General features: G+C 44.3%; 1 protein-coding gene across 8 annotated transcripts in view; it reads left to right on the plus strand.

Annotated features, from left to right (window-relative positions):
- Positions 1-27153, plus strand: part of LOC133136751 (catenin delta-2-like) — a 193170-nt gene that overhangs the window by 133283 nt on the left and 32734 nt on the right. For all 8 annotated transcript variants that reach the window (XM_061254459.1, XM_061254460.1, XM_061254462.1 and 5 more), the window contains 5 exons: positions 2647-2860; positions 10726-10909; positions 17408-17525; positions 23511-23696; positions 26173-26346. In XM_061254459.1, coding sequence (XP_061110443.1) covers positions 2647-2860; positions 10726-10909; positions 17408-17525; positions 23511-23696; positions 26173-26346 — 876 coding nt within the window. The remainder of the gene's footprint in view (positions 1-2646; positions 2861-10725; positions 10910-17407; positions 17526-23510; positions 23697-26172; positions 26347-27153) is intronic.

Consider the following 27153-nt stretch of genomic DNA (forward strand, 5'->3'; position numbering starts at 1 on the left):
ACTTTATTTAGTATCTATGAGTATCTTGTTTTTTTAGACTTATTAAGTCTTCTGTTGCTGTAGCCTGTCCACTTAGAGGTTTGACACGTTGCGTGTTCAGAGATATTCTTCTGCATACCATTGTTGTAATGCGTGGTTATTTGCTTTACTGTCACCTTCCTGTCAGCTTTGACCAGTTTGACCCTTCTCCTCTGACCGCTCTCATGAACAGAGATTTTTGTTTTTCGCACCATTCTCTGCAAACACGGTTTGCCACCCTTATAATAGGCATGAAGCCCTGTACATCGATCCTTACTCAGCAATATGAGGATATTGTGGGTTATTGCTCTGTTCCACACTGGGGTCCGGTCCAGGGTTTACTCAGCACTGTAATGGTTTTGTGGGTTATTGCTCTGTTCCACACTGGGGTCCGGTCCAGGGTTTACTCAGCACTGTAATGGTATTGTGGGTTATTGCTCTGTTCCACACTGGGGTCCGGTCCAGGGTTTACTCAGCACTGTAATGGTTTTGTGGGTTATTGCTCTGTTCCTCACTGGGGTCCGGTCCAGGGTTTACCCAGCACAGGGTTCTCGGTCGCCCACCTCAGAAACAGGAGTGACTGTGACCCAGCGAGCCAGACAGAGCTTACGCCACGTCTAGACTGCCAGCAGCACTGCAGAGTCCACCCAGCGCTGTTTAGGGAAGAGATGAATTCTACCCAAATTGAATCTGCAGCAGTTCCTCTGGGGCGTGACTGGCGATGCGAGCTAGATTACAGCTCAGTGACATTTAAAGAGTTAATTGCTTTTTTTTTTTCTTATTTTATTTTTTGAAATGCTGCGAAGCCGAGACTGCAGTATGCATTGCTCACCGTGTCTCCTGAGCTCTTGAAATTGTCTGATGCGTTTGCGTGATATTCACATCTCTCGCTCAAGCCTCAGTGTCCTCCATCTTAACATAACACAAGCGATACTCTGCCGTGCAGCGGAGGTAATGTCAGAACTTAACCTCCGCCATGTTTCATACATAAAGAATCTTTTATTTTTAATCAGTCACTCTCCTCTCTGTGATGCACCATGTTTTGAAAGATTAAGCTCCAGGCATTGTGTGTGTACACGTTATGTTCAGATAGGGGTTTTGTGTATGTGTGTGTGACCATTCTACCAGCAGAACACCTTGTCTGAACACTGTGATTGCAGTCCAGTGTGAGTGGTCCCACAGATCCTATAGACAAACTTGGTGGTCAACTCTTGTGTTTCTTCTATCCTGCCTCTTTCTGTTACACAGGAGCTTGTTAATGGGAGTTCTTGGTGCTTCTAAATTTCCGTTGTGTATTATACATGGTTATATATTATACATGGCTGTGGATTATACATGGTTTTGTATTATACATGGTTGTGTTCCTGAATGTTTCAGTGTCAATAATTTTGAGGTAACCATCTGCTTCATCTATAATATCTGTGGTCATGCCTTCTGCTCTTTGACTGACATATCTATCAGGACATGTCCTGATTGACACTATTTTTTTATAGAAAACATTTGCCTTTATGTGTTAGCCCACATTGATGTGCGGGCATCGTGCTCTGAGAGGGGACGGAGTGTGTTTGTTTAGCCTGCGTGCGAATCGCCTCTCTGAACAGCAGTCGCCGAGCCACTGACTTCCCCTCTGCTCTGGTTTGCAGACGGGGGAGGGGTGGCAGTTCAAACACGAGACAACAAAAAGACCTGACAAAGCTGCAGCCGGGCCGGCTGTCAGAACTGCGCGTGTGTTTATCGCGGGGACAGCAAATTGTTCTGACAGTTTTATAGCCTTTCTCTCTGTGAGGGTGAGAGGGAGTGGACACCTCTGCAGCAGAAGCAGGTGATGCGCTTGTTTCCCTGCTCTTCTGCTGGCAAACGGCGACCTCATCAGCCCTTTTCACAGGCCTCTAACATTAATCTTTCTTTTTAACATGTTGTATCGCACTTTTTGAATCTAGTTATCACAGCCCACACCCCGAGCTAGCCGGAGGGGGATGGGCTTCCTCTTAGGTTTGTGCCCACTTAAGCTTTCTACCTATTTTCCGGCCAGGTAGCTGTTTCTTGCCACTGTTGTCCCTTGCTTGGTTGATTGCTCTGTGGGGGTTTAGGCTAGTGTATGCTGAGAAACATATTGTAACAGAAGATTCTCAAACTGTGCATAGTTTGTTCTTTCATCCAAAAAATAACTTGTCTGGTGTTAATTCATGTCGATTAAATATGCTGTCAGAGGTAATTTCACACAGATTTTGCTGTGTTGATCTATTATTCTCTTTACTGGTGATGCCTGTTTATTGTTCATTCATTAAATTCAGAAATAAAGCACAGAACCAACAGGGATGTGGTTCAAGACAAAAATACAGCACATTATTTCATTAATGTTTCTGCTCTTGGTACAAGTTTTTTAAATAGTGCTAATGTTTATTCTCGCACACAATTTGGAACACTTACTGGTATCTCAGGTCTACAGAATCCTCCCGAAATTCAGGAATACTCTCCTCCAAACTGCTGTGTTCACGGTAATAAACAGAATATATTTCACACGTGGACTGACCCTTTGTTCCCCTCTCCCCTTTGTGTGTGTGTGCGTGCGTGTGTGTTTGTGTATGTGCGTGTCTGTGCATGTCTGTGCGTGTGTGTGTGCAACAGATCCGGAGGCAGGGAGGGATCCAGCTGCTGGTGGATCTGCTGGATCACCGCATGGCGGAGGTTCACCGCAGTGCCTGCGGGGCCCTGAGGAACCTGGTGTACGGCAAGGCCAACGACGACAACAAGATCGCCCTGAAGAACTGCGGTGGGATCCCCGCCCTGGTGCGTCTGCTCCGGAAAACCACCGACGTGGAGATCCGTGAACTCCTCACAGGTAGAGCTTATTACATGTAATTAACATTTAATAGCTGGGGTATTACTACAGTGTGTGCTCTATGCTTGGATTCAGTCTGTAATTATGTGTAATTAATATTTGGTAGCTATGACATTGTTACAATGTGTGTTGTATGCTTGAATGTCACCTGTAATTACATGTAATTAACCTTAGTAGCTGTGCTACAGTGTGTGCAGTATGGCACATTTCTAGGTTTTGCTTTTGCTTGTATTAAATTACACATATTTGTTATGTTAGGCCCTGACTATTTACAAATTATTAGTATTTTCTCACAATACTATTTTATTAAAGCTTAATAATGCTTATTATTGCGATTGTGCGGTTTAGCGTACTGTTTTGTAGGGCTATTTTTATTTTTGATAATGTGATTTAACAATAATGGCAGACCAGAAGATTGCTGGTTCAGTTAGCAGACTGGGGAGTGGCATCGTAGCATTTGAGCTGTACTGTGTGACTGACCTGACCACTGCAGCCACACGCATCGCGCCGGGCGAGAGCTTTCCAGCAAGCACGCAAATAACGTAGCGCTGTGATGAGCCAGCATGGTTAATGCCTCCTGCCTCTTCTGCGTTGTACTTTTCAGGAGAGAATTCTGCGTTCGTCTGCAGAGCCAAACATAGATGTCTGGCAGAAACACCTGCTTTAGCACAGGCTGTGTTGATTGTCTTGTTGGCAGGGCGAGTGTACTGAACTCATTTGTTTTGCTCAGCGATGCAAGCCCCCAAACATTTCCAGGCAGTCGAACATTTCCAACATTCACAGAGCCAGTTGCTATGATACCTTGTTGGTCTTCGGTTACAGCTTTCAGAACTAACCAGTAATGCAGAAGCTATTAAGTAGTACTGGATTTAATTTTGTACTTGCTGACAGGCAAGGGAAGTGCCTTGTAGTTTAAATCGGTTGAAATATACAGTAATTGATTAAAAGTACCAGAGAACCAAAGCATGTTTAGCAGTTCTATTTAAAACAACTATTATTTTTCCTTTGTTATTGGCTGGAGACAAGCAATTTTGTGCACTCTTCTGAACTAATCGAGGATTTTTCCAGACAGGGAAGTTGTTTGTTCTTTCTTTCTTTGACAAGATCTGTGTGGGTTTTGTCATTGAGTTCTGCACCTACTCTGCAAGTGAGAGCTCTCATGTCAAATATTCCTCTCTTCCACTCATGACAAGATGCTTTAGAGGAAACACTATTTCCATAGGTCACACCTTCCCAATGAAGCGCTTCGGGGTTTTTACAGCTTCCTATCGCAGCATGCATAGTACCAACTTCTGGTTAAACTGCTCTGGGGCAGCTTATAGCTTAGGTGCTTGGCACAGACTTGGAAGGTTGGTGGTTCAAGCCAACCCCAGTTTAGGCACAATAAGATCAGTGCAGTTGCTAGGCCCTTGAGCAAGACCCTTAACCCCACATTGCTCCAGAGGGAATTGGCCCCTGCTTAGTCTAATCAAATGTTACTTGCTTTGGATTAAATAATCAGCTAAATAACTGCAATGGAATTAAACAAAATGGTGGCTCACTTTTGTTCAATAGAAGCGGCAGTCTTGTCATAGGTGGTTGGTTATGTCTATGGCATGGAAATATAACTTAAGCTTATTTTCCACAGTTGTTTGTTACCTGATTTAGAAACTGAATTGTTTTGGGTGAGTGTCACCATAGCTTTTTCAAAAGTAAATGCCTTTCATTGCGTAAATGAGCACTGGTATCAGTCTGTATGTCACATTCACTGTGATCTGACATTGTGAGTGCATCTTAGCGAGTCAGATACTTTAGTGAGAGTTTTGTCAGAAAGTTTCAGCTTCAAAGAAATATCCAACCCCAGAATCCCCAGAATGTCAGAGGAATATCTTCTGAGACGTTGGATTATGCTGAAAAACAGTACAAAGTAAATACTTTCATCTATTTCTCATCACTTGCTGCAGTTTTGAGTTTTCATGCATATATTCTTAAATCCAATTTCTATTTTGTCATGTGCACACTGTATTTGAAGTATATACATGCAAAAAAAAGAAATACCTGGAGACAGGAGACAGGGAAAGCTTGTCTTTACACTTATCAGTCGCGTGTATTATGAAAGTTATGCTGCCAGTTCAGCCTCGCTGAGTCGTTGTGGCTGTGCTAAGATTACCCAGAGGGAGCATTAGCCTGTGAGACCTGTGCTGGTACCAGCCTGCAGGGATCCAGAAGGACAGTGGGCAGAGAGGAACGAGGCTTGCTAGCAGCTTTCTAACTCTGTTGGAAGTCCAGCTGGCTGCCAGCTTCACTTTCACTGCTATTTCTTTTCAATTATTAAAAACTGAAATGATTTTAAATGGGCTGAGCATTTCAAGAGTAATGCATAGAGCTCTGATAACTAGTCTGCTATTCTCCTGCTTCAGGAGTGCCTGTGGTGTTCACTGATAAGCAATGACTGCTGTCTCTTGCAGTCATTATTTAGCATAAGTAAGTATAGTATGTGTTTGGAGCTAAAGTGTGAAAACATCAATGAGAGTTTGTGGAAAAATTTGGGTCATTTTTGTGTGCAGTCCCATCGTGTAATAACGGAAAGGTGTTGAGTACTAGACACATGCACATGCACATGCACACACACACACACAGGTACACTCACAAAGTCATGAATCCTGTGCAAAGCAGGCACATTCATGCTAATGTGTGTCCCACTGCTAAGGTTCTCTGGGTTTGTATTTGAGAATTGAATTGAGAATAGCGGTGCCTTTTGAGCCCATTATTTCACAGAAGGCCAGGGTTTCAACAACACACTCCTACTCACACGCTTGTTTATTACCCTCGACCCCCGGGTGGATATTCCCGCTGAGAATGAAGCCTTATGAAGTCAGCACTTGTGTTTACAGGGTTAGCCAGGGCCTCTCGTTCCCGCTGTCACCTCGAAAAAACCTCTAAACGGCCCCCGAACCAGCTCCCCTGCTGCCCCCGCAGAGTTCATTTGGGTCCGCCCCGGCGGGCCACCTAACACTCCACCTCGTCGTGCGAACGCGCTCGCACAGACGCACCCGTCCCGCGCGTCAGACCCAAGCAATTAACCTCCTTCATCTCCGGAGCGAGAGCCGCGCCGCGCGGCGGACCGCAGGAAGCCAGGACAGGATGCAGATTAGATAGCGGGCGCGAGATGCTAATGCCTTCTTGTAATGCGGTCGCACACCAGCCGCACACCAGCCGCACGGCCACCCAGGTGAGCCAGACGCCGGTGCTGGGGGGAAACAGCTTTGTACTCTGATCGCTCGCCAGCAAATCGTGTGCGGAATGAAGATACAAGCTAGAAGGTAGACGGCTGCGTGAGTCTGTAAACCGAACCTGTTGGGGAGATTAAGATGAGCAGCACTGAGAGCAGAAGTGAAATAAATAGAGTTTTACAGAAGGAAGTAAGCAAAGACAATCTAGCCGGGCAGTTTCAGTCAGAGAAAGTTTTAGGTTGGAGATAGATGCTATTTACTCTCCAGAGAGGATATTCTTCCCACAGGTGGTAGCATACAGTCAACAGATGGATAGAGTTTTAACAGTTATGCCTTACTTACAATATCTGAATTACACCAATGACCTACTGACAAACACAGACTTGCTTACTGTCTTAGAAACCATGCGTTTGTATTAATTCAGAATTATAATGAGTCCGGAGTGCCTTGGCAGTGATAACCAACAGCGAACCAGAGACCTCTGTTCAACTGAACACTTTCCCTGGACCATTGCCTAATATTGCTGAATAGTGTGTGTTCTCTTCTCTGAAATGCCATGTCTGGTCTGGTATTATTCTTAGTTTCTTATTCTTAGTTTTGAATTGTAAAAAAAAAAATGGAAATAATGTGATAATAATTTGTAACCCTGCCTCATGGACAATAACTATTTTAAGTTGATGTTATAAATATGACCTGCCCCTCAGGAGTGGGCACAGAGGGCATCAGAGTGGGCACGGAGGGCCAGTCTGTGGATTTCATGTAAAGTTTTGTTCTTATATAGTTGGCCAAGTCTTATCTGTGAGCTGACATGTTAGACAAAGTTATTGACAAGCTTGTATATTGCAGTTGGTAACTCTTTTTGAGTGTCGATGTGGAACATTTTGCTGTGGTTTAACTCTAACCTACGACTGAACCGGTGTTGCTCAACTATAGCCCTCCAAGAATGGACTTGCCCTCCCCTGGCCTCTGTGACCCATGTGTCCTAGCCCAAAATGGAGGGTCCTCACCTCTGTCCAGGCCTTCAAGACATGGTTTACTGACTTTTTTGCCACATATACTTTTTCACCACTGCTGGGCAGTGTCAGGGTTTCTTCCTGCCTACAGATGATTTTGAGCAAAATCACACATTCAACTGTGAAACAATTTAAGTTGATTAAATTGCAAATGAACTACAATGAGCAATTGTTCGGGTGCAGCAGTGTTCAAGCTTAAGGGATGGTCTGTACATTGATGTTATTATTGCATACTGTTCTATGAACAAGACTGCCTGTCTCAGCATTGCTTCAGTAATAAGCAATCCATCACAAATGCTGTATATCATTCTTCTTTAATAACACAAATCACAAATCAAATGTATATTTAATTCAGCAATGCTCGGCCCACAACTATACCTCATCATTTGTAGTCATTTGAATCTATACTTAATTTTTCACATACTGCACATACTGTTAGCTAAACGAAACTTAAGAAAATTAAATCAATTTCTGCCATAGCACAGAACACATTTTCACTGCAGTGTCCTTCAGAAGCAAATTCATGTGACATTTTGCTGTAAACAAGATGAAGCTCGTGACTTTCTCTTTAGATCCCTGGTTGCCTCTGACATTAAAGTGTTTTATTTCTATTCATTATTTTATATTTATACAAGGCATGTAGTCATCACAGCATTTCTTTAAATCAGATGGCACTCTGGACTCAGTCCCAGTATCTCATAGCACATCTGTATGTCCATTGGACTGTAATGTCTGTCGTCCCAGAGTGCATTGGGGTGGCACGGGTCCTCAGGTCCTCTGGGAGTGCTGCAAGGCCTTATCCGTTGCTCCCCCTCCCCCCATGGAAATATGCTGCTGTCAATCACTCCCCATCCAGAAGTCTGATGCACTGCATGCTGGTTTACTGTTACTGAAATGCATGCGATTTCTGTGGAACGCTGGCTGGATTCTGTCTGCCTGTCCCCTTGGTTCTGAGCTAGTCTGATGACAAAATGGCAGGTCTGAGAAACAAGGCGATGCTGCATGAAGGTTTTTACAGTGCTGTTGACATGCTGGAGTATCTGCCAGAGACAGAAACATTCTCACTGTTTTAATTGCATGAGGCTTGAACATTACACTCATGCACAGAGTTTGCCCCTCACAGGTGCTGCTTGGTATTCTCTATGTCTCTTAGTGTGACCAGTTCACACCAGATCCCAGCTTGACAAGGTTTAGCTGGTTGGCCATTTCACACCAACTCCCAGCTTGACATGGTTATACCAGCTCAAGCTATGTTTTGTAAGAACCTCAGACAAGCTGTCGAGGACCTGGCCCTAGGCCCGCCTGATGAGAGATTGACGGAGGATGGGTTAGGCAGGAATGCATTGGTAACCCCTTGCACACGCCATTGAGGTGGTAGCAAGAAGAGGAAAAATATGTGGTTCAGAGCTAATGAGCAAAGCTACCAGCACTAGCAGGTTGACCAGCTCAAACCCATCTAGACCAGCTTTGCCATGCTGGTTGACCAGCTCATGCCCAGCTACAGTAGACCAGCTTATGACCAGCTTGACAAGTTCAATTTTCAAGCTGGCATAGCTGGATTTTCCAGCAGGGAAATCAACTCTATCAAACATTCAGGAGAGACCACGTCTCCTCTGTACTCACTCAGTGTTTTGTTGTCCTGTGAGGTCCTGTCCCTCAAAAAAATAAGACTAATAAATACACAATGAACTGCTCACTGAGTGTATAATATGATGTTAGCATTGTTATGAATAGTGAGGTGGAATTTCATGTCAAAGCGATATAGATCTTGTTATATAACTATCATATGCAATTTGGGAGATCAGGGCTTTAGATCTGCATTAATACCCAGGGCACTGGAGAACAGTGATTTCAGGTAATCAGGAAAACTGCTTCCTCTTGCAGAAATAAATTATACCAAATCTCCATCTCTCCCAGGAAGGTGCACTTATGTCTTCCTATGAAGCCCGACATGGTGTTTTGTTTCAATAAAGTAGGCCACTCCAGGAGAAATTAGATTTCATTTCTAACACTGCTACAATATTCTGCAGTGCAGGCTTTTCGATTCCTGCATTCTCTTGTCTATGTAATCTCTCTCTCTCTCTCTCTCTCTCTCTCTCTCTCTCTCTCGCATGGACTCAAGATTCATAACTGATTTAAGAAATAGATGAATACGCTGAGTCATTTATTTTGACAGTGTTTCTGTCCGCTTAGACATAGCAAAAATGTTCCTTCATTTCTTTTACATTTTTAGTTTAAATCGATTTTGCACTCGCAACTTTGCCTGTGCCGGCTGTGGCTGGCAGAACCCGTGGTGGCATCGTAAGCTTCAGAGAACGTGCCTGTCTTCAACCCTCCCAAATCAACGGCAGAGATTGCTATGAGTGTTGCAGTGTGACCATAAGGCATCTCCATAAGTGTGCCCTGCAAAGAGAGTTGTGTCCGTGCAGTGAAACTGAGGGTTGGGGGGAGACTTGCACTGGTGGCTACTGGTTGACATTTGGAAGATGTGGCAGTTTGCTTCTGAGTCTCTAACCATGTCCCGCGGAATTGTGTTTGCACTGTGAGCTAATGCTACGAGCCCTGCTACATTCCTGCGGCTCTTCCGTGGCTCAAAGCTATTACTTGTTATCTGGATCCCCCGGCCAATCGTTTTTCTCACAGTATCTCGGCCAATCATGCCTGCCCTCGCTGACATCTGCCGTGTTTGCCTGGCAGACAGCTTGATGTTCCAAACTGTGCTACAGATGCTAATCTGGAATGTATCCCAAATGCTCCCTGAAAAAGATATCATGGATTCTTTTTTTAAATACTCATCTTTCCCTTCAGATAATTTGTCAAACTGACGCTCACTCCTTATTAAGATGCTATTACTTTTCATTTATTGATGTCATTTACATTATGAGGAATTTTACAGAAGTATTCAATGCCTAAGGTTATGGGATTGTTGAGACATCATGTCTAGGAAGGCAATTAAAGCTATGCCATTTCTGGCATGTTTTTTTAATTAATTGTGACTGGTTTAATCAATTGCACCTCCCAGACACGTTAGCTGTAAAAGCGTTATTAGTTTATTTCCTGAAAAGGCTTTACCGCAGACAGTCTGCTCTTTTGTGACTCAAGATATTTTCATGCCATGGGCGATCAATGTTGTATTATGATTTGCACATCAACTGTGTGAATACATCATAATTAGCAAACATGTCTTACACATGCATGTTTGCTGTAACATGCTGTAATGTAATTTAGATTAAGCACTTTTCTCAATAACGACAGTGTTTCAGCCAAGACTCAAGCCTGCAGCTTTTTTTCGCAATCCCATTTCCCAAACCGCTCCTCTACACACTCGAAAGAATGGTTCCAAAAGGAACCCTGTGATTCTTTGTTGGGTTCTTTGTTGGGAAAAATGGCTCTTTGTCTGGGATAGAGGGTTCCATAAAGAACTAAAAAGGGTTCCTCTATGGAGACAACCCAAATAACCTGTTTTTGAGCTGGCCCTTAACCCCACATTGTTCCAGGGGAATTGGCCCCTTTCCGGTCTAATCAACCGTATGTTGCTTTGGATAAAAGCGTTAGTTAAATAACTAATGTAATGTAAATTAAAGTGTACCCGGCCAGTCTTTCCACACTTTAGCATGGTCCTCTCTGGCTCCCCCTGCAGGCGTGCTGTGGAACCTGTCCTCCTGTGATGCCCTGAAGATGCCCATCATCCAGGACGCCCTGGCGGTGCTGACCAACACCGTGATCATCCCCCACTCCGGCTGGGAGGCCTCGCCCCACCGGGAGGACCGGAAACTGCACCTGCACTCCTCCCAGGTCCTGCGCAACGCCACGGGGTGCCTGAGGTGAGCCCTACCACTCTCTCTCTCTTTCTATCTCTATCACTTTCTGCCTCTACCACTCTCTATTTCTATTTCTGTCTCTATCACTCTCTCTGTCTCTATCATTCTCTCTCTACTTCTATCTCTGTCACTCTATCTCTATTTCTATCTCTATCACTATATCTCTATCACACACACTATCACTCTACCAGCCTCTCTGTCACTCTTTAACTCTCTCTCTATCACACACTCTCTCTCTATCACTCTATCAGTCTCTCTCTGTCACTCGCTTCCCTTCTTCTTACTGTAAGAAACTGCCTTTATTCATCTTTTCTCTTCCTTTCTCTGGATCTTTTCTCCATCTCTGCTTTTTGACCCACACGCTCTCTCCGTCCTGTCTGTTTTACTGTCTCTCTGCACTTGCCCCGCCCCTACCCCATGGCCCCGTCCACCCTGTAATGCACTGCTCCTCTCTTCTCTCTGGCTGTGTTGGCCTACCCACCACTTCTCTACCACAACTGTAATCGTTTGCTCCGGCCTTTAAGCTGGTGCCCCGCCCCTTACTAGTGTACTGCTCTAGTAACAGAACAGAACTTCCACCAGAATTTGATGTCCGTTCAATGGTAGTTCTTCTCTTGAGGAATGTGGTTTGTGATTATTGGACCAATATTTATAGAGAAAATGACATATAACAAGACAATGTTCCTGTGTTCAGAAGACCGTGTTAGCTCACGATGGTCTGAACACCTATTCACTCTGTTATGCTGGCTGAGCTGTATAAGCCTGCTCAATTCGTAGTCTCTGGTTAGCAACAGCTTCTCCACCACAATGTTACAGCGGATCCACATTACCATGTCACTGTATGCTGAAATGGATTGTGTATGTGACTCATACCAAGTGTTTATGAAAACGATAGGAATTATACTTCACAAACACACAAAAAACTAAGCCGATCTGGAAGTAATTTTTTATTTATTTGCCATGAAAGTTGCGCTGTTCGGAACATAGTGAGCTAACTTGGTGTTGGGAACACGGTGTGTTTATGTTATGCCTTCGCTAGTGCATTGTAGCAAATTTTAGCGAAAGCGCAGCAGAGAGGCAGCCGTGGCATTCATGTTGCCGTGTGTGTGCGCATTGCCAAAGCCCTTCCTGTGCTGTGGGGATTTTAGCGAGAGCAGTGACACTTTTGGCAGAGTGGAAATTCCTTTAAACTCTTAGACCTGTTTTTAACAAGGATACTCTCCCGGTCCTGCGATGCCTGCCATGGAGACGGGCCTGGTGTTTCTGTAGTGGTTTTGATGTGGCATATCACCGATTCAGCTCAGGAACGGCTGCGTGTGCTGTTCGCTGATCCCCAGCGCTCGGAGCGCGCTCAATAACTCATTGAGAATCACTGAAGCGTTGTTTCTGGAGTTCTGACTCCACCCCCTCCCTGCTCTCTCTTCCACACAACCCCCCTCCCCCCCACTCCCTCCCTGCGTACCGTACGTGTGGACAGTGCAGGTGCGCTGCCTGGAAGAAAATTATTCACGTTTAATAATCGTTTAAGGCCCCAATGGAGAAAAATATCCCCTCGTATTCACTCACAATACCGAACATCCAAATACCCAAACTGTGACCACGGTACTTTAGCACCAATTATGCGAACAAAATGGCCCAGTACAACTTGCTAGAGGGAACCTCAGAAGGCTGTTTAATGTAAAACAATCAGTAGTTTCATTTTAATGAGAACTGAACACGCATTTCCTCTTTCAGGCTTTAAAGTAATTCAGTAATGTTTCTGGATGGTAGTTTAAAAGCACCGGAAAATAAGCCCAAGTTAAAGTGCTCGCCGAAGAACAGATCGAGTGCGCACTCAAGCATATGCATTCCCATGTTTGTGTCTTCTGCGACTTCCCTCAGTCGGCTCTTTAACGGTTGCTGTGTACACTTTCCATAATCGTACACAGTATGTAGCAGAGTTGTGAGCCCCTTTCCCCACACCCTGGTGACGTGTGTTTGGCAGAGATGACTGATGAGGCAGCGGAGTTTAACACGTCCCTGAGGGGCGGGGGGTGTTGGGTTGGATCAGAGGGGTGAGGTAGTTCTGGGGGTACTGCTCTGGGGGGAGGAATGTGGGGGAGTGCTGCTCACATCTGTACAGGAATGTGTTCAGTGAAACTGCCCCCCAGGTGCACTGGGGTCGGTTCATGCGCTGCAAAAAATGTTTTGCTATGATCCATAATTATTTATTAATTTTACCATAAATGTAACCAAATTCTGGCCCGGTGTGAGTCAGTACACTCTCCGGTAGTCGGAAGCTTGGTGAAGCATGAATCCATGTGTGTGGAGTCATGGCATGGGTGTGAACTGAAGAATAACCTCTCAGTTTGACAATAGTACTGTATCTATCGGTCTAGAGAACAGTGCAGATACAGAACAATTAAACACAGTAATAGTTGTTTTTCATCTTCACCAAAACATTCTGATGAATTCAGTGACCACAAAAACACAAAGATTAAGTACCCACTTTCCATTGTATTTTTAAGATCCCAGTCCCAGCCAAATGTAGACCGAATTTGTGCTTCACTGTAATAAAACAGTACCTCGCTAGAGCCACAACCAGGGATTCCCAGAGGTAGGGGGTACATCCAAAAAACTGTAGCACACAAGATTGGTGTCAAACTTTCTTTTCTCCTGAGGGAAGATCACCAGACCAAATCGGCTGAAATTCTTTGGGAGGTACCGCTGCAGGGTGTTAAGGAAAGGCCCGCTTGTCTGGAGTGAATCCCTTGGTGTTTTGTTTGTCACATTACTCATACAGGACTTGAGGAAATGCACTGGTGTGGAAATGAGCATAATTAATGACATTACTGCCATGGTACAGTCAGGCTGTGAGTCAGCGAGTCTCCCATTGGTTCCTGTCTCCCAGGCTGACCTCAGAGAAACTCCGGCTTAAACCCCTATCGGAGAAAAAGTTAGAAGAAGAAAGCTGATCTAATAGGCTACAGAGAAAAAAACCTTGAGACATGCATGACTGCATCCCATTTTAATTATGTTCAAGAGATAACTTGAAAAGTAAGTAAATTCATGGGATCAAATTCATTTAGAATGAATGAAAATAGAAAATAGAGTCTTTTTTTTCAAACATTTCTCAAGGTAATATAGCATATTCTCATTTGAATTCTGTTTAATTTCCATCCAGCTCAGGATTCAACCTTGACTGCATCCCTTGAAATTTCAGAAAAATGTCAAAAGTCCTGCCATGTCAAAAGCTTTCCTTCCTACCACTCTACACAAAATACTTTTTATCATCAAAATTTAGTTTTTAGACAATCGGCAAAGCCTGGGATAACTCATTAATGCAATGTGATTATTGTTTTTGCCATTCAATAGAGATGGCAAGACGCTCTAATCCAGGGGTCGGCAACCCTGGTCCTGGAGAGCCGCAGGGTGTGCTGGCTTTTGTCGTTACTCAGCACTTAACTGATCGATTAAAGCAGTGGATTACACAGTTAACTCGCCTCACCTGGTTTCTTGGGTATGAATCAGTTGCTGGTATTAAGGCGAAAACAAAAACCAACACACCTTGCGGCTCTCCAGGACCAGGGTTGCCGACCCCTGCTCTAATCTATAGCTGCTTTTCTTAGGTCTTATCCAACCCTATGTCCAATTAAACCTGGACTAGCTCAATCCACTATGCATTATGAGCTATGAGGCTATCTGAGAGCTGTTACACTTAGCACTCTCAGCAGTCATGTTCCTTATTCCTTCCCTGCTGTTTGCACCACCCAGTACATTAATTGTGCCATTTTCACGCTTATTTTTGGTGTAATTATTGTATTTTGAAAGGTATGCCATTTTCATAAAGCTATATTCAAGAAAGTGAGGAAATAATGGATTCAAGCCTATTTAAAATGAATTCCCCCGATTTTACATAATACCCCTTTGAGCTCTCTATACGTACCCTGTTCAATTTGTGAAGGTCTTCAGAAAAAGCTCACGGTTTTATTTTATTCTTAGCTCAGCACAGAGGAAACTTTGCAGGGAAGGTAAAGGAAGAGGAGAGGGGGGTAATGTGCTGATTTATGCCAGACTCTTTATGAGAGAAGGCTGAACAGGACTCTCAGGCCCCAGAATGATAATTAATGGCTTTCACGGGTCGTTAGTAGAACAGGAAGCGGGGCTGAATATTAATGGGGCAGACGCCGGCTCCCCATCGCACACCGCGTCTCCGTTACCAGCGTCAGGGCCCTGGTCCCTCATAGGCAGCGCTGCGGGGGCGGGGCCCTCTCCTGGAGGGCTGAGCTCTGTCATGACTGACAGCTGAGTGTGTTCACCTCGACGCCTGCGTGTGCTACAGGACCGGCAATTGTGTTTACTGGTAAATCAGCTCTGCTAAATGCAGACAGTTCTGCCTCTGGCAGCGCTGAAGCTAAAATGACTCTTGTTGACACCCCTTGTTAATATTCATGAAGTGGTATAGTCTGACAGATCATCCACACTTGCTACGCTAGCACCACGGGACTTCCTATTACCACAGCCTTCAAGACTAGACTGAGGTTCAGAAAATACCATTAAGGTATATGACATATATGCCATATATGCCAAGCAACTCAGTGCTGTTACACGTGATCATACCAGAGTGGCATAGTGAGTAGATACAACGCAGTTTGGCTTCACTCTACTTGCATTGGTACGGCAGAGTATCATGCTATGGAAAGCACTGTCAAGTAAAAGTGCCATCCCCTTCATAACATTAGTTTTAACCTGGTAAATTGTGGTGTAAAACCCAGTGAACATGGTTGAATGGGTCTAATAAAGATGCCTTCTTGCTAAAAATAGGTAAATAGATAGATAAATAAATAATAAACTATGAAGAAATACACAAAAAAGTTTATCAGCCCAGACACATTTATGTGATTTAAAAACGAGGACCAACTGGGCGAGCCATAACCACTGTAAGGCAGGTGCAGTAACGCACAGCAGATATATTATTTAGATATCATATAAGGTACATATCTGATATAGTGTAGCTACAGTGGATCAGCTTCCAAACCAACACTTCCCAGCTAATGTTTTTATCAATCCTGAGTGTTCTGAAATTAAATCAGTCCGAAATAGAGTGTGAAGATAAGGCAAACGCACAGTGCGAGGGAAATATTATATCTCATGATGTCATTGTAATGCCATTAATAGAGAGGGAGGGATGGAGGGAGGGAGAGAGGGCGTGAGCGAGAGGGAGGGAAATGTGTGAGCTGAAATGTGTATGATTATGCTTTAATAGCCCACTTCCCCACACATGAGTACTGCTTATTTGTACTATCAGTATTGGCGTTATTGATTTGCTGTATAAACTGAATTGCTTTGGTAAATATCCAGCTGCAGATGAATAATATAGGTAATTAAGCCTATGCGTGTGCTGCTGGATCAGGGTGTCTTCCGAGCAATTAAATTAGCTAATGTATTCTGGTCCTGCTCAGTATTCTGCTCGGAGGTCAGATGACAGATGATGAACTCTGATAAGTTGCCGCCGTGCACAGTGCAGTGAGCATGGTGCGTGTCGGAGCAGGACTGTTGTCTTCACAAATTTATAAATATGATTAAGGAGCACCAAAGCATACTTATTAAAAGGACGGAAATTTCACAAGATTAATTGTACCAATATACTGTAGCTTCAAAGGGCACGAAGTCTGTAGAACAAAAAGAACATTCCGCCATTCAGTAGACAGAAAAAAGACATCTATTGTGTTACAAACAATATGTCCCGTGAAAAGAAGTGCCTTTGAAATTCAGCGGTTGTGATCAATAACATTTCTGACACAGAATTCTTGAGCGCGCGCGGAACTCTATAAATCTTTTAAAGAAAGTAATTTAAGGGGGAAAAAACAATATCACAAAATAATAAAAGAAATAGATTTTTTTTTTCATTGAGGAATATTGGTGTCCCATTTCATAAGCAGCGCAATATGTGCAAACCGGGTTTCCCATTCATAAGGTAATGCAATAAAGAGCAGGCTGAGCGCAGACTTATTACCTTTCTATCAGCAAGGTGAGTGCTTCTCCCCCCGCACGGACCTATTACTCCTAATAAATGGAGCTCTGCCATCGATCTGCCATGTCTCTCCTGAAGAGAAATCACAGTTAGATTTTGTATGCGGCACGTTCCAGTCCACCTCAGCAGCCCACCGTACCCACAATGCCAAGCTGTCCTGACCGCTTCTTCTGTTCTTGTGTCAATGTAAACGTTAAAAGTTCCGCAGGTCGAGAGCTTTGCTGTGAGAATACAAAATACCAAATACAAATAGTTTGAAAATAAGCATTCTTTATGTACTTGGCAGATGTTTTATTTTATTTCAAAAGTACTTTCAAGGCCGATATGACCACAAACCCCCAGAGCAAACAACCGGGCGAGCTCCAGGTGGCAGAACGGGGTGAGCGGTGACACCACGTTCAGCGCCGGCTGAAAGGAGTGCCACCTCGGTGGGCTGGAGACGACGGCTGCGCTGACCTTTGCTCCCCCTGCCTCCTCCTCTGTCACAGGAACGTCAGCTCGGCAGGAGAGGAGGCGCGGAGGCGCATGCGGGAGTGCGAGGGCCTCACCGACGCGCTGCTGTACGTCATCCAGACCGCGCTGGGGAGCAGCGAGATCGACAGCAAGGTGAGACACCTCCTCCGTCTCCGTGTCTGCCTGCCGTAAAGCAGGCCCTGCTGGACCTCAGACCAGTCCTGACTCAAGCGCAGACACCTTAGCACACAGGCGTATTGACCTGCAGTGGCGGCCATTTTGTTGCATTATGTATTTACTAGGTGCTGTAGCAAATATGTGTACAATGGCTCATAGCTAGTTTTTACACATTATTAATTTTTGCAGCTGCATGTTATTCCTAAGCCATTCAACTTCAATGCTGTACCGACAGAGGCCCTCCTGGGCAGTGGCCTTTGTGGGAATCAAACCCTATGTTGAGCATTTCTCTGTGTAGACCCAGGTCCTGTTCCTCTGCAGCACACAGAGAGGCTCTCATCGCATGAAGAGTGTTGCTTTCTTCAGAGCTCTGCTTCAAGGTCCTTATTCAAACATAGAGTCTCAGCAGGCCTTAAAGAAGGCTTTGGGCCTTGAAACTAGTCCAACTCTGTAACTGTTCTTGAGCTTCACACAGAAATAAAAACAAAGAAATAGAGTGCTTTTGAGTGTGCTGTGCAGCCTGTGTACACAGCGCAAGCACCTCCACCATATATTACCCACAATCCCCTGCCACTAAAGGGTTCATGGTGACAGATAGATAGATAGATAGATAGATAGATAGATAGATAGATAGATACAGGTAGATAGATGGATGGATGGATAGATAGATAGATAGATAGATAGATAGATAGATAGATAGATAGATAGATAGATAGAAGAAACCTCTAAGAAAGCTAATCTCTCTGTGGCCTCTTTTGTACACAGCCCCACCTCTCTTTAAAAGACTTAATTCTTGCCTTATCTGCCTGATGCCTGGGTGTTTCCCCGGATTATCCGGTTGCTCTCTGGCCTCTGTCCAGCAGAACAATGCTCTTAGTGAAGGAGGATAATATATGGCCCGGAGGGCACATTTCTTCACTTTCATTTCTTTCAGGGCTGTATTCAAACTGTCTGCTCTGAGTTTTCTTTGGAAAGCAGATTTGAAAGCTCAGGCTCACTGCAACATACCTCAGGGAAAATGCTGTATGCTGATAACCTGCTATGTGAATGAAGCTATTTAGCTAATTGGCTAGTTGGGTATTTCCAACATCATTTGAATTTTTTCAGTTTTTAGCCATGTATATTAAAAATCACAGTGCAAAAAAGAATAAGTAAATCTAAATAAGTATTTTAGTCGTATTTATTCAATACAAATATAAATACAATGTGCAATGTGCAAAAGTTTTAGGCGGGTGTGAAAAAATGCTGTAAAGTAAGAATGCTTTCAGAAATTGAAATGTTTATAGTTTATTTTTATCAATTAACAAAATGTTGAACAGAACAGAAGAAAAATCTAAATCAAATCAATATTTGGTGTGACCACCCTTTGCCTTCAAACCAGCATCAATTCTTCTTGGTACACTTGGACAAAGTCAGAGATTTTGTAGGCATATAGTCAGGTGTGTGATTAGCCAATTATACCAAACATGAGCTAATGGTCATCAATTTAATATGTAGGTTGAAACGCAATCATTAACTGAAACAGAAACAGCTGTATAGGAGGGTTAAAACTGGATGAGGAACAGCCAAACTCTGCTTCCAAGGTGAGGTTGCTGAAGACAGTTTAATGTCTGAAGTCATACACCATGGCAAGACTGAGCACAGCAATAAGGCACAAGGTAGTTATATTGCATCAGCAAGGTCTCTCCCAGGCAGAAATTTCAAGGCAGAAAGGGGTTTCCAGTTGTGTTGAAGAAGCACAAAGAAACGGGCAACGTTGAGGACCGTAGATGCAGTGGTCAGCCAAGGAAGCTTAGTGCAGCAGATGAAAGACACATCCTGCTTACTTCCCTTCACAATCGGAAGATGTCCAGCAATGCCATCAGCTCAGAATTGGTACACCCAGCTAAACCCATCTACTGTGCGGAGAAATCTAGTCAGAAGTGGTCTTCATGGAAGAATTGCGGCCAAAAAGGCCAAGCAACTGCACAAAAACTCAGAAAAATGGCAGCAGGACTGATGAGTCAAAATATTTGGCTGTAGCAGAAGGCAGTTTGTTCGCCAAAAGGGCTGGAGAGCGGTACAAGAATGAAAGTCTGCAGGCAACAATGAAGCATGGTGGAGGTTCCTTGCAAGTTTGGAGCTGCATTTCTGCAAATGTTGAGTTGGGGATTTGGTCAGAATTAATGGTCTCCTTAATGCTGAGAAGTACAGGCAGATACTTATCCATCATGCAATACCATCAGGGAGGCATCTGATTGGCCCCAAATGTATTCTACAGCAGGACAACGACCCCAAACATACAGGCAATGTCATTAAGAACTATCTTCAGCGTAAAGAAGAACAAGGAGTCCTGGAAGTGATGGTATGGCTCCCACAGAGTCCCCACTGGGATTACATGAAGAGATAGAAGCATTTGAGGCTTCCTAAATCCACCGAAGAACTGTGGCTAGTTCTCCAAGATGTTTGGATCAACCTACCTACCGAGTTCCTTCAAAAACTGCAAGTATACCTAGAAGAATTGATTCCATTTTATTTTTTCTTTTATAAACACCAAATATTGATTTGATTTAGATTTTTCTTCTGTTCATTCACATCTTCTGTTCATGCATTTTGTTAATTGCTAAAAAATAAACTTAACATTTCTATTTTTGAAAGCATTCTTATTTCACAGCATTTTTTCACACCTGCCTAAAACCTTTGCACAGTACTATATATATATATAGTGCATCCGGAAAGTATTCACAGCGCTTCACTTTTCCCACATTTTGTTATGTTACAGCCTTATTCCAAAATGGAATAAATTATTTTTTGTACTCAGAATTCTACACACAACACCCCATAATGACAACATGAAAGAAGTTTTTTTGAAATTTTTGCAAATTTATTAAAAATAAAAAACTAAGAAATCACATGTTACATATGTCACGTTTCAGGTCTGTCTCGCCATGTTTTATGTTTATTCATGTCGTCTTAGTCACGTAGTGTCTTATCATGTATTATGTTAGTCTAGGTTCGTCATGTTGTTTAGTTATGTTTCGTTACGATTTATTTTCTTGTCATGTTTAGTTATGTCTCGTTACGATTTATTTTCTTGTCATGTCTAGTTATGATTCGTACGATTATATTACCTTGTTATGTTGAGTGGTTATCGTCTTAGTTTCGTTTTGTGTCATGTTTTGATTTATGTTTATTGTTACGTTAACTGGTCGTTGTTTATGCATACACTTTTACATGTCTTTCCGCAAACCTTGCGTTCCGCCTTTTCTCTCTCTCTCTTTCTGTCATTCACTCCCTAATTGTTTCCAATTGTCTATTTACTAAAACTACTAATGCTAGATCAGGATTGGGTAGAAACTAACAAACTAATCATGTGTTCATGTTACCTTACGTTTCTCGTGCATGTCATTTACTAATTTACTAATGCTAGGGCAGGATAGGTTTATTACTAACGATTACTAATCTCCTTGTTAAACTTGTCATCCATCGCACCTGTTTTCCATTTCCTTGCTACGCTCTAACTAATTGTCTACACCTGTCTACACCCGCATTTATAGCCCAGTCGCGCTACTGTTCACAGCGAAATTGTCTGCCTCTGTTTACCAATCAACTCTTGAGCATTTACTACTATTGATTACACGTTACGATCCAAGCCTGTTTACCGACCATTGATTATTGATTTCTGTTTTGTGACCATCGTTTGTTTTTTGACTACGTCCTCGCCTACCGTTTTTGTACTTTTACTTCGCTGATTGTTTCATGGTTTCGACTCCCGCTTCGCCCACGACTACGCCTCTGCCTGCCGTCCGTCTGTTCATCTGCCCCGCTGACAGCTCTCCTGCTACCGGACCTCCCTGCACGTCTACCGACTACGAGTTTGCCTCTTCCCTCGGCACCGTGCTTTTTGTTTGTTTACTATTTGTTTGGCTGGATCTACATGTATGGACTTTGCTTGTTTTGACTACGCTCCTGGGATTCGTCCCGAATAAAGCCCTGAGGGGTCTTTATATAACTATTGTTTCTGAGTCGTGCATTTTGGGTCCAACCCCCACGCACCCGTCTCAACATAAGTATTCACAGCAAAACACATTTGCTCAAAACTTTGTTGATGCACCTTTGGCAGCAATTACAGCCTCAAGTCTTTTTTAATATGATGCCACAAGCTTGGCACACCTATCTTTGGGCAGTTTCGCCCATTCCTCTTTGCAGCACCTCTCAAGCTCCATCAGGTTGGATGAGGAGCATCAGCTAACAGCCATTTTCAGATCTCTCCAGAGATGTTCAATCGGATTCAAGTCTGGGCTCTGGCTGAGCCACTCAAGGACATTCACAGAGTTCTCCTGAAGCCACTCCTTTGATATCTTGGCTGTGTGCTTAGGGTCGTTGTCCTGCTGAAAGATGAACCGTCGCCCAAGTCTGAGGTCAAGAGCTCTTTGGAGCAGGTTTTCATCCAGGATGTCTTTGTACATTGCTGCATTCATCTTTCCCTCAATCCTGACTAGTCTCCCAGTTCCTACCGCTGAAAAACATCCCCACAGCATGATGCTGCCACCCCCATGCTTCACTGTAGGGATGGTATTGGCCAGGTGATGAGCGGCGGTGCCTGGTTTCCTCCAAACATTACGCCTGGCATTCACGCCAAAGAGTTCAATCTTTGTCTCATCAGACCAGAGAATTTTGTTTCTCATGGTCTAAGAGTCCTTCAGGTGCCTTTTGGCAAACTCCAGGTGGGCTGCCATATGCCTTTTACCAAGGAGTGGCTTCCGTCTGGCAACTCTACCATACAGGCCTGATTGGTGGATTGCTGCAGATGGTTGTCCTTCTGGAAGGTTCTCCTCTCTCCACAGAGGAACGCTGGAGCTCTGACAGAGTGACCATCGGGTTCTTGGTCACCTCCCTGACTAAGGCCCTTCTCCCCCAAGTGCTCAGTTTAGATGGGCGGCCATCTCTAGGAAGAGTCCTGGTGGTTCCAAACTTCTTCCATTTACGGATGATGGAGGCCACTGTGCTCATTGGGACCTTCAAAGCAGCAGAAATTTTTCTGTACCCTTCCCCAGATTTGTGCCTCGAGACAATCCTGTCTCGGAGGTCTACAGACGATTCCTTTGACTTCATGCTTGGTTTGTGCTCCGACATGCACTGTCAACTGTGGGACCTTATATAGACAGGTGTGTGCCTTTCCAAATCATGTCCAATCAACTGAATTTTCCACAGGTGGACTCCAATTAAGATGTAGAAACATCTTAAGGTTGATCAGTGGAAACAGGATGCACCTGAGCTCAATTTTGAGCTTCATGGCAAAGGCTGTGAATACTTATGTACATGTGATTTCGTGTTTTTTATTTTTAATAAATTTGCAAAAATTTCAAAAAAACTTCTTTCATGTTGTCATTATGGGGTGTTGTGTGTAGAATTTTGAGGAAAAAAATGAATTTATTCCATTTTGGAATAAGGCTGTAACATAACAAAATGTGGGAAAAGTGAAGCGCTGTGAATAATTTCTGGATGCCCTGTATATATGATTATTTCTATTCATTTTCTTGCTAAATAACACAAAAATATTGCCAATTGGGTGAGAAAGTATGACTCATTTCAAGATTGAATAAGAAACTGTCAAGCAAACGGTAACTTAAAACAAGCTAATATTTTCACCTTCCGAGAAAATTGCAAGACTAAAACATTTGTTAAGACAGAGTTATGCTCTGAAAATTGAATAAGAACATACTTTCACTTTGGTGGGAACAGACAGATGTAGTCTTGTGAAAGGTGAAAGGTCATTGCTATCCCTCTGCAGACCACAGAGAACTGAATGTCCATCCTGCAGACAGATAGAGACTAATGCAGTCCTGTGAAAGGTGAAAGGTCACAGCTCTCTCGCTCTCTCTCTAGAGACCATAGAAAACTGAGTGTCCATCCTGCAGACAGACAGATACTAATGCGGTCTTGTGAAAGGTGAAAGGTCATGTCCCTCTCTCTCCGCAGACCATAGAGAACTGCGTGTGCATCCTGAGGAACCTGTCGTACCGCCTGGCCGCTGAGACGTCCCAGGGCCAGCAGATGGGGACGGACGAGCTGGACGGGCTGCTCTGCGGGGATGCCGGGGCCAAGGACGGAGAGAGCTCGGGCTGCTGGGGCAAGAAGAAGAAGAAGAAGAAGACGCAGGATCAGGTGGGGGCCCTGGGGGGGGCGGAACAGGGTGCGGCAGAGTGGGGAAGACATTACAATGTGTCTGACTGATATCTAATGTTCCTCTTCAAATTGAACTCTGTAGTTTTTGACAAATTGATGCAAATGAACTAAACTGTGGTAAGACAGAAAGAGGGCCCTGGCGAGGCAGATTAAAACTTGTGGTGCTGCACTCTGAAAAAACAAGATGTAAGAACAGAAGGACAGCTGGGTGTACGCACTGTTCTAGGACAAGGACGAGCCCCACGGTTTGATACCAAATCTGGACCAGCTGTGGCCAGCAGGCAGCGAGTGGTTGTAGTGTCCCCCAGGATGAGTGGGGTTTCATCACGAACCAGTGACCCCTGCTGGTCAGGAAGGCACCTGCACGTTCATTTGTGCAGCTGCGCATGAGTCTACCTGCGTGTGAGCAAACTTGTCTGCACCCTCCAAATCAACACCAGCAGTTGTGTTGAGCATTGCAGCATGAACCTAATTGGTTATTCAAAACTTATGGAAAAGGGGGTGCATAGCATGAAAAAGAAGTAATGCAGGCCTTGGGGCCTTTTCAGTAATCTCAGGGGCGTAAGTTATCTCAAATTCAGAGACTCAAAGCAAAGCAATCAAAGTCTCTCCCTCTAAAACTCAGCAAAGAACTCAGGAAAAAAGTGGAGTTAGGGAAATGGCAAAAGTTTTAATTGGACATAAATGTCCGTGCAAAGCAATACTGCGTGTTACAAACAAGACAGTTTTTTATCGCTGGTTTTACTGCTTCAGAGAATCGTCCTTAGGGACCTCAGGTGAAGTCTCAGGTGAGCCCCGCTGAAGATTTTGGGGAGGGGATGGAATGTTTCAGCGACCCAGACGAGCGTGACGGCGATTAGGCGCCGTTATGCGGCGACAACTGGGTCTGGAGTCAGAGGCTACTAAAGCGCTCCTCCTAAAACATTCATCAGCTCTAACCCCTGGGCACTGACTGCCGCCACACTTCTGTATGGGAGGGGAAGGCGTTTAGCAACCGTAATAGACTGGTGGAGAAATCATACAACCCACTCCTCCCTCCATCCCACCCCCCGCTCCCCAATCCCTCAATCTGCTTCCAAAAGGGAAAAGAATAAAACGACTTATCTCCTGCCAAAGTGCAACACCTAAAATATTAAACACCCCAGACGCTGCTATTGTTTCTGGTTTTCAGTTTTTTTGTTTGTTTTTTGTTTCTTAGCAGTGCAGTGTAAAGTGCATGGGAAGGAATCAGCCAATCAGGAGAATCCTGTGGCGTCATAAGGGCGCAGCTTTAATGGCCGATGTTATAATATGCTGTTTCAGGGGAATGAGGCTTCGATTACCCACGCCGTAATCTTCCTCTCCTGAAGATGCAAGAGTAAATTATTGACTCAAAATTCACACATCCTGCAAGAATAAACTGATGCATAAATAAGCAAAGAGAAGATAAAAGGCATTGTACCGACTGTGGAAAGCGGGGTTTTGCTGTTATCAGGGTGGAACAGTCTTACTTTGGGAGCCACTCTTTCGGCAGTAGGCTGATATCATTCGGCAGCGGCCTCCGCTAGCCTAAATTGCACGGCACGTCAGTGCCATTGCTGCTGAAGAGACGTTTGAGATTACATGGAGACAGTGATCTCGCTGGTCCCCATGCAGGAGCAGGCACCATGCAGTTTAACTTTAAAAAACAGCAAGCTCTCTGTTCCTTTACGACTGAACTGGGCCATTTCTTATGGTTAGAAGCAAGTACTTGTGGTGTTTTTTTATATACTCTGTGAATAGCAGGCCTATATTTTCCATCCAGCCAACACCAAATGAGTCATTAATGTTGTGTTTTCATGAAAAATGCATTTTTATTTACCCTGGGAGAGAAGGAGTGAAATCTTCTTTCATGGATATTTCAGGAGATGGAAAGGGAAGGATTTTGAGCGTACCGTGTTGAGAGGGTGTTCAGAGACAGCTCTGTGGAAGCGGTCTGCTGTTCTCCCCGCTCTGTGTGTCAGAGGCAGAAACTGGCGTCTCTGAAACTCAGACCGTCCTATCACGCTGAGCCGTCGCTCCGTCAAATGCTCTCCAGCGTACCCGCCCTGATGCGGGGACAGGAGGATTGTGGGACGTCTGGAGTTCAAGCAGCTGCAGTGGCAGAGCTTGGTTGTTCTGATGTGCTGATGGGCTGTTGGGCAGAAACAGGGAACATGACAGACCTTGAGAACACTCTGTGACCTGCACAGATTTGTACAGTTTCTCGTCGACTTTGATTGTTGTATTTACATGAGCGCTACTTCCTTCTTTCTTAAAATAAGAAAGAAAATAATTGTTTCAAATGCTGATTGAACACAGGCCAATGAGTCATAGTTAAAGAGGAAATTCATAATGAGAGGATGATTGGGTCCCTTTTATACCTGTCCAAAACAGAGGCATACAGATTCATATTCTTTATCTTTAGCTCTGAGTTTGGCTCTCCTCTGCTCCCCAGTGGGATGGTGTGGGGCCCCTCCCTGAGTCTGCAGACCCCCCCAAAGGAATCCAGATGCTGTGGCACCCCTCCATCGTCAAACCCTACCTCATCCTCCTCTCCGAGTGCTCCAACCCGGACACGCTGGAGGGAGCAGCCGGAGCCCTGCAGAACCTGGCAGCCGGCAGCTGGAAGGTAGGCCCTGGTCACATTGTGCAGTCACATGACTTTCTGAAAACGTCACATGGGTCTCTGAGAGTCACATGGTCCAGTCACATGCATCCCTGAAAGAGTCACATGGTGCAGTCACATGGGTCCCTGAAAGAGTCACATGCTACAGTCACATGACTTTCTGAAAAGGTCACATGGGTCTCTGAGAGTCACATGGTACAGTCACATGGGTCCCTGAAAGAGTCACATGGTGCAGTCACATGACTTTCTGAAAAGGTCACATGGGTCTCTGAGAGTCACATGGTACAGTCACATGAGTCCCTTCGAGTCAGGTGGTATAGTTACGAGTCACTGAAAGAGTCACATGGTTATTTTCCATCCTCATGACAGTATATGAATCCACTCACACGTAAACAGCTTTCTCTACTGTCTGAACCTCCAGAGAGAAGCCTGGCCAAGTCAACCCTCCCCCTTTCCTCCACCTCAGTCTAGGCTCCTGTCATTTTTGGTGGGGGATTGGCCAGGGAGGGATAAGGCCAGCCCAGGTAGCGATAAGTCAACAGAGCCATTATAGCCATTATATTGAATTGGCTATTAGCAAAATCCCTAGCAATATCAGAAGGATGTGGACCCGGTGCTGATACCTTATTGAGGGCATTCAAGAGCAGGCATACTCTTTGGACATCTGTTAGCGTGTTAGCATGTTCTAATCTGTGTGCATGTGTTTTATCCATCTCATTAGTTCATCCTAAAGGCTAGTTTATGACCGAAGGCATCATGTGAGCGTCTTGGGGCAAGGCGGCAGTAGGACTAAAGCATACGATATGACCA

Source organism: Conger conger, chromosome 9 (assembly GCF_963514075.1).
Source record: "Conger conger chromosome 9, fConCon1.1, whole genome shotgun sequence".
Taxonomy (NCBI): Eukaryota; Metazoa; Chordata; class Actinopteri; order Anguilliformes; family Congridae; genus Conger; species Conger conger.